Source organism: Trichoderma citrinoviride, assembly GCF_003025115.1.
Source record: "Trichoderma citrinoviride strain TUCIM 6016 unplaced genomic scaffold BBK36scaffold_5, whole genome shotgun sequence".
NCBI classification, from domain to species: Eukaryota; Fungi; Ascomycota; class Sordariomycetes; order Hypocreales; family Hypocreaceae; genus Trichoderma; species Trichoderma citrinoviride.
Window position 1 is genome coordinate 1,214,790 of NW_020194713.1, and position 8,028 is coordinate 1,222,817.

The 8,028-nt window shown below is 53.4% G+C and overlaps 3 protein-coding genes across 3 annotated transcripts; 1 reads left to right on the forward strand and 2 right to left on the reverse strand.

Annotated features, from left to right (window-relative positions):
* Positions 1–843: 843 nt before the first annotated feature.
* On the forward strand, positions 844–2,327 carry BBK36DRAFT_1158402 (hypothetical protein; the record flags this gene model as incomplete). Its single annotated transcript, XM_024894107.1, has 6 exons — positions 844–924; positions 979–1,162; positions 1,214–1,341; positions 1,398–1,805; positions 1,865–1,910; positions 2,254–2,327. 6 exons carry the CDS (start codon positions 844–846, stop codon positions 2,325–2,327), a joined length of 921 nt encoding a protein of 306 aa, XP_024750890.1.
* Positions 2,328–2,670: 343 nt separating this feature from the next.
* BBK36DRAFT_50797 (hypothetical protein) lies at positions 2,671–3,754 on the reverse strand (the record flags this gene model as incomplete). Its single annotated transcript, XM_024898180.1, has 3 exons — positions 2,671–2,837; positions 2,926–3,497; positions 3,591–3,754. 3 exons carry the CDS (start codon positions 3,752–3,754, stop codon positions 2,671–2,673), a joined length of 903 nt encoding a protein of 300 aa, XP_024750891.1.
* Positions 3,755–5,017: 1,263 nt separating this feature from the next.
* BBK36DRAFT_1158404 (hypothetical protein) lies at positions 5,018–5,669 on the reverse strand (the record flags this gene model as incomplete). Its single annotated transcript, XM_024894108.1, has 2 exons — positions 5,018–5,509; positions 5,610–5,669. The coding sequence occupies 2 exons, from the start codon at positions 5,667–5,669 to the stop codon at positions 5,018–5,020; spliced, it is 552 nt and encodes a 183-aa protein (XP_024750892.1).
* Positions 5,670–8,028: the final 2,359 nt, after the last annotated feature.

Consider the following 8,028-nt stretch of genomic DNA (forward strand, 5'->3'; position numbering starts at 1 on the left):
CGTCGAGAGGGCGGCAGGGCAGCTGCAAGGCAAGGTACCACTTGCTGTCACTTCTCCTGCTCCTTCCTTGCTTCATAAAGATTCCAGACCTCCTTCTTCTTTCCACGACCCGTCAGGTGCACTCAATCTTGATCCTTCCTCTTCTTCATCACCAGTCTTCGCCTTCTTCACCTCTTCGACCAGAGCCTCTCAAGACTTTTCCTCCTCCCATCACCACCGCTTCCAATCGAGAACAAGAGTCCAGCTCTTCAGGTCGCCTCCTCATCGCCGTTCGTTGTTTGCCTCGTCTCTCGTTGCGCGTCTGTATCTCCCAGGTTGGTCCACCTCGCCTACCTTCTCCTCGCTCTCCAAACATCGTCTGCGTATCTCCCTCTACCCGTCTGCCTCGCATATCTGGACAGCTTCCCGAGCGTCTACAACACTGGGTGGCCTGGTTGCTTGTCCTGAGGGAACACTACACTCTCTTCACAATCCACATCTCCATCCGCTCATCTCCTCCACTGCGTCGTACAACCCCCTTGTACGGCCTAGCACAAACATTGATCGTGCCCTGCTGGCCGCCGGAAATCCAGCACCTGCTCTGCAGTCACTGCTGCCCTCCTCTGTGATTAAAAGCTGCCCTCAGTCCCCGATCACCCGCCACCTTTGCACTCCTCAATTTGACCTCGCCTTCTTTCTTCAGCAATCCTGTCAACTTCACCCTCATATCCTTCAGACCACCGCTCGCTACCTGTCTCATTCACTGCGGATACCAGCAGTTCAAACTTCAGACCTTCTTTTGTGCTAACGGAGCCGCTCCCTTTACAGAACCCAAGTCATCTTTTTGACAGCAACATCGTCAAGATGAAATCCGTCGTTATCGCCCTTTGCACTTTGGTTGCGGCCACTGCCGCTCAGGGTTCTGCCAACCTCGCCGCCTGTGGTGTGAGTATCTCTACTATCTTCCTACGTATACACTGTTACTAACCGTCTTCTTAGCAAACCTGCGCTGCCAACATGTTGAGCGCCAACAAGGCTGATGAGCTCGGCTGCAAACAGAATGACTTGAGATGTCTCTGTGCCAACAAGAACTTCCTTTACGGCCTCCGAGATTGCTCCGCAGCTATCTGCTCGACTGAGGATGCCAAAAAGGTTGTTGAGTACGGTATCAGCATATGCGCTGGTGAGTTTCCCTCAGCTATGAACGTCCAGAGTTGTCCCTGACGCCTTTTAGGAGCTGGTGTTGCGATCCAGACAAGTTCTGCAGGTGGAAGTGGCAGCACTACTCGCACTGGAAGTGCCTCTGGTAGTGCTACCGATGTGTCCACACTCCCCACTGCCACTGCTACTGGTGCTATCACTGTGAGTTCTATTCATCTTGCCATGACCGAGTTTCACTTGCTTACACTTGTCATCAGGAAACCCTCCTCACTACCGTGACCTCAGACGGCACGACCATTACGACCGGTATTGCTACCGCCACCGGCAACGCGAGCAATGGAGTCGTCTCGACCTTCACCTCTGCCGTTACAGAGTCCGATGGCAGTGTTCACACGACAACGGGACAGACTACTCTTACTGGGGCTATTTCTGTTACCCTGACCGGCTCTGAACCTCTCGCCACGAGCACTGACAGCGGCGTCTTGACGACTGTGACTTCCGGCAGCTCTGCCATTGTCAAGACTCTCACCACGAAGTCGACCACCGCCACAGTCACTGAATCAGCAACGCAAACTGAGACTACTGGCGCCGAAACCACTGCGACCGAGACTACGACGGAGACTGCCAGTTCAAGCGCTTCCGCCGCATCCAGTACTGGCGCTGGTGTAAGTCTTGACCCTTCGACTATACTACTAGTAAACTCCTCTGACTCCTTCATCAACAGGTTCCGCAGAAGACTGCTGGTCCCGTCGGCATCATTGCCGCCGCCGGTCTTGCCATCCTCATGCTCTAAGCATATCACCCAAATGGCCCCTTTTTGATGTTTCGCGTTGCACATCTTTGATATATAATACCCTGTTATTGTCTCATAATCCTCGACTTAGTAAACATCTTTCGCGCCCGGCGTGGGAATCGGCGCCGAGTCTATCTTTCGATGACAAGGAAAATAGGAACAAGGTGAATGGACATGAACCGGGAAAATTCGACGAGGGCTAATGAGTCATGTGGTTTTTCATTTCTTTCTAATTGGGCCATGGGAAATGCGCTGAGGATATGGTGATTAATTTTGTTGCCTACGGGCCAGTGGAAAGCTGAGCATCAGACGAAGCTCAGGGACAGGGCTGATACACATGCTCGCATCGTCCGTCTGGCTTGAGGGCCCCAAGATTGCCGTGTACCGGGCATAATGGATACCTGATTCTGACATGGTCTGGATGAAGGGGTTGGCTCTCTTGCTGTACTTTGACAGGACATTAATAAATAATTTTGGTGCAACACGCGGTCCAGCATGCCATGATGAGCAAGATGATGCTCCACTGTCTGGGATGAATGTACAAATTGCTACTGAGCATACACATTTTTATCTAACATGAGCTAAGGTAGTAAACATCATTCAAGCCATGATACGTCCGTCAGGTATTTCACTGTAATACTTGCAGTCCCAGAATGCACCGATAACGCCAAGTTGCCGGAAAAGAGAAGTGTAAATGTGGTCGAAAACCTCGATCAAGGCCAAAGGGGGTACTTGTTTTAGTATACGCGTTCGCCAATCTTGCTTCTCCAGTTCTTGGCACGCTCAAAGCCGTTTTCATAGCTTTGGTAGTCGGAAAAGGTCTTCATGACCTCTTCCTCGGAGTTGAGGACGAAGGGGCCGTATTGAACCACCTTTTGGTCAAGAGGAGTTCCGGCGACAAGGACTGAGAATATGTTAATATGTTGCATATCAAGCATCAACCCCCTTTCCCTGAGGGTTACAGGTTTTGGGATAGGGAGAGCAAAACTTACCCACTCGAGCGTCCTTTGTGGCGTTGGCTTCAGTTGACAGCTGGACGACATCGCCCTCCTGCTTGAAGAAGATGTTGTCGTACTGCCCGACCTTTCTGGCGGCGGAGCCCTCGCCGACGACGGCGCTGCCGTCGAGGACGTAGGCGAAAGCGTTCCAGCCCTGGGGCAGAGGCTGGGTGACCTTTGCGCCGGGCCTGAGTTGGAAGTCGAGCAGCCAGACGGGGGTGTAGGCGAGCTCCTTGACGGAGTCGACGCCGTGGCTCTGGCCGGAGATGACCTTTACGGTGGCGCGCCCCTCGTCGACGTCGACGGTCGGGATCTCGGCGGCGCGGAGGTCGCGGTAGCGGGGCTCGCAGTACTTCAGCTCCTTGGGCAGGTCGACCCAGAGCTGGAGGCCGACGTTGGGGCGGCCGTCGGGGTGCTGGCGGGGCATCTCGGCGTGGATGATGCCGCGGCCGGCGGTCATGAACTGGAGGTCGCCCGAGTGGAGGGTGCCTGCGTTGCCGGCGAAGTCCTCGTGGTCGATGACGCCGTCGAGGAGGTAGGTGATTGTTTCCTGGCCGCGGTGGGGGCTATATACACACAAAGAGAGAACAGTCAGCTCACACACACATATATATATGATATATAATGACGAGATATAGACGAGGAACGACAAAACGTACTGGTCAGGGAAGCCGCCGGTTGTGGACGAAAAGTGGTCGAGCATGAGGAAGGGGCTAAAGTTGCGCTGCTCGCGCGTGCCGATGGATCGTCGGACGAGGGCGCCGGCGCCTTCGGGCTGCTCGATCGCGCGGACGACCTTGCCGATGGCTCGGGGGATGGACATTTCGGTGGCTGTGAGGTTGTGTTGTAGTTGTTGTTCGGAGAAGTAGTGGCCCTGGTTGGGAAAGCTGGTTTCTGCCTCAGAAGATGAAGCTGCCTTTTGAGCCGGAATAGTCTCGTTGGATGCTCTGTTGAGAAACAAGTCGCTGTACTGGGTCGTGAGAGAAGTAATGGCAAGTGATACGATGTCAGATACGCCTTCTCGATGTTGATATAGCACTGTCGATGCTAGTCCAATGACGATTGCAAGGATGATCTGGGAGAGCTTCATGTGCACAGAGATTCGCGAAGATCAACGACTTTATATACAGCAGTCCAACGGGCTTTATCTGGGGGAGGGGCAGCTGCAGCAATATAAAGAGAGAAGTTTCTCGGTGTTTTGTACAATTCCGTAATGCCGCATTATCAAGAAACTACCTTATATCATTAACAACCTGCTTGAAGCCAAGCTTGGGAGCTATCTTCGAGATGGATAATGCTAGTAGAGGGGCGATGTTAATAAATCCGGGCTCCACAATTAGTCACCTTTACATCAGCAGCTGCTGTTCGAAAATGTGTAAGAGCTCGCAAACGTTTTGGGAACTCTTACTCAGCACCCTCTTTCCCTTCTTTGTTGCATTGAAGAGTTCTGCGGTACCCATCACATGATCGACGAGGGAAGCGGACAGTGTTGGACAGTCTCAGTGTCACGGATTCTTGACTGGTAAAGCAAACTCCCATTGGTATTCTACCCTTTTTTTACGTCCTTCCATATAATGGCCCATACATGAAAACAAAGAAGAGTCAAGTGTCCCGTATCGAAAACCCTCCCGTCCTAGAAGCAGGTCAATCGCCACCCATTGCCGGTGGAATCGAGGTCCCCGTTCGCCTCAATTCCCAGGTATCGTCAAGGCCGAAAATGCAAGCGGTAGATTGATAGTATAGCGAAACAAGGAGTGGAATGAGAATCGAATCGAATCGGAGCAAGATGCGTCAGAGCTTGGCCGCCGGGGAAACAGGCAATGACGATGCCGGCTGTAGAAGCCCAATCGCAGCCGATTGACTCTACTCCGTCCCTCCTGTTTCCAGGCGCTTCTCATCGCATGCGAAATAGACTGGCACCAGAAGACGACATTTGGACGACGGAGAAAAAAAAGCCGACACGATGACAACGAAGAGGAAGAAGCTGGACAAAAAGCAGGTGGAAACAAATGAAAATGGAAAAGGAGCGCCGGTCAAACAAGAAAAGAGAATGCGCTTTTCGCTGGTACACCCCGTGAGAACTCGCCTACTGGTTGATCTTCTCCTTGGTGGCGTCAGAGGCCTCGGCCTTCTTGACGGCAACCAAGTTGCTCAACCAGGCCAGCGTCTCGTTGCTGACGACAAAGGCGGTTGAGACAGCAGCCTTGCCCTGGGCTACTACGCCGTCCTGCTCGAGCTTCTTAAGCTCGGAAGCATAGACCTTGAAGACGTGCTCCTTGCCCTCGAGGCCCTTCTGGTAGGGAAGCAGAATCAGGCCACGCGTCTCGTTGTAGAGATCGCCAGTGGGCTTCTTGACAATGGGGAAGCGCTCGTCAATGCGGTCCAGGGTCTGGTCGCCGAGGGAGTCGGCCTTTTGGAAGTAGGGAGAGATGAGACCATAGGGTTTGGAGAGGTAGGGGAGCACAGGGGCTGCGAAGGTTCGATAAGCAGAGTCTCCGAGCTTGATGGACTTTTGCGCGAGTTCGTTGGAGGTCACGGTGTGAATACTGTCGCTGACCAGGGGATACGAGAGCAGATGCTGCGAAACGAGTTAATACCCAACCAAAGCGCCGTACCACGGGAATCCGTTTCCCGATTGTAGGACAACAAAGGGGTTGCTTTTGTTTGGCAATGCGTACCTGGAGGAAGGCGGATGAGATGTGGTTTGACACATCGCCGTTGACTTGAGGGGCAGGCATTGTGATGTCAGAAGTGAGAGTATGGATAACCGAGTACTAGGTGTAAGGTAGGTGAGGCTGAGGGTTGACAGAGGCCGGCAAGCGCTGCGACTCTGGTGCTGGCTGACGCGGAAGAGGTCGAGAATTGGAGTGTCGATGGTGGACGAGATGAGGCAGATGGCAGAGATGAGAAGAAGGATGAGATGAAAGGGATGCAAACAGAGCGAGCCGGGCGAGAGAAGAGCAGCAGCAGGCGATAAGGACGGGGCGGATGCCTATTAATGAGCATTCCGCATTCCCCATTCCCGCGGATTCCTCCCCTCCCAACTGGCAGAGGGCGCGCCACCGGGGATGATGTATTGATAACGCACAAGTACCCTGTACGCGGCGTTTGGTGTCTCTGCCGCAGCGCCCTCCTGCGAACGGTACTTGTGGTCAGTGTGCATGTGTTTTCCCATGCAGAAAAAGGAGCCCCTCCAGGGCCTTGGGCCGCCAAAGGGAAGTGCAGAGAGAGGGGGGGAAAAGGCATGTGAAAGCGGCGACTCCAAGCTGCCCAAAACGTGTGAGGCTTGCAGCTTGGTGCCGTGCCGCGATTGGCTGGTGCTTGGCTGCTTCAGCCACACTTCCCTAGCGGACAGGGATCCGGTTCCGTGTGTTTCGACATGTGAAAGGGAAAAAGCAGGAAGAGCACGATTCGCTCACAGCCAACCGCAGCAGCACGACCGACTGCTCTTTTTTCTCTGCTGGTTTCCCTCTTCTTCTTCACCGTTTGTCAATTCTTTTTTTGCTTGCGTTTCATTTCCTGTTTTGGCACAGGGTTGCTCGTAAGCGGTTCATCCGGATACAGGGTCCCGAGCATCTGCAGTCGGATGAGGCTTTTCTCCAATGATGTCCCTCACGGCTCAATTCGACGCTCCCGGTGCCGTTTGCTCTTAGTATCTGCAGCAATTGGCACCCAATCCTGTCTTGAAGCCTGTGCTGTTTGATTGACTACGGATACATGCTCCACTCCACTGGGAGTATCCGACATTGGAGAAGGACTATTCATCAGGCTCACATGTATCCCGCGGCAGATAAAACCCGGGCCGTCCGCAGCCCATTGGAAGATGTCGCAGCCCAACGCCTGAAGAGACGATGATACCACAGGGCAAAGCTGTCCCGGGATGGCGAACGATGTTGGCGCTTGTTGCGGCGTGCTTTGGGCGCTATCTCTCGCTGGACCCGACCAATTCGACGCAACAACTGGGATTGCACATGCAGTACATCTTGGCTGGCGTCGTATTTTCTTGTCATCCGCCTTATCGCTCGGGATCGATGATCAGTCAGCCCTCTCTCCAGGCGGGAAGATGGGAGAAGAGGCGCAACTCCTTTGACTCCACTCGCACCAGAGCAGATCCCCCTGCCTGAAGGGTGTTCGGCTGATTTATGGGAAAGCTGAGCTTGGGGAAACGTCCTTATCTATTCAGCCATGGTCCCAGCTCTCGGCACTCACAAGCCTGATGATGAATGTGCTCGTTTGATTCACTCCGTACTGTGCTGCGGGTAGAGACTGACTCGCTGCTGCTGGGGAGCGGCAACGCAGGTCGTGCGTTATGCGTCACATCTCACCTGACGTTCCGTATACGTAGAGGAAAATGAAAGAAAAGGCAAACCACTCTTATGCAAAAGCACACCATCTGTGCAACAGGGCATGAAAGGAGAAGCCGGAGATGGGGGGGACAAATGCTGACGAGCCCAACTCTTGGTCCAACAACACGGAGTTGTAGCGTTTAGCGCCAAGGCCCTCCGTCCATCCAACATGGAAGCTTTCGACAGGCTTTTACCTAGGTAATGGCGCCTTATGCTGACTCTGGCCTCGTATCTTTCCGGGCATAGAGGTGAAGCAGAACGGAAAAGCTCATCGTTCACGTGCCAGACAGATCTGATGTTGCATGCCTTGGCTTAAAGAACGAGCTTTATTTCGCGGCGTCCGGCTGCAAAACTGGTGATTGGCCATGGTTTGATGATGCCATTTTCAGATGCCCGAAGTCCCAAGCCATCGGCACCGAGTTGTGTGACAAACGCAACGCAGCTGCGTGTCATCCATCCTACGCTGAACCCCTGAATAGGATCTTGTGTCTTGTTTATCGAAATAGTAATAGTAACCCGCTCTGATCGAAGAACTTTTTAAAGTTTTCAGTTGCAGGTTCGGAGGTTTGGATCGATCCACGCCGGCTGCTGCCAGCTAGCAAGCATCAAACGTACCCCCTTGTCGGTTCGTGGTGGATTATGTAGGGAGTGGATGGAGTTGCACCAGCCACAATCACATGCTAGAAGTAGATCAGATCAGAAACAGCTGGTTGATCTTTCTTTCCGTTGTTGCCCTTGCTTTTGAAGGGGG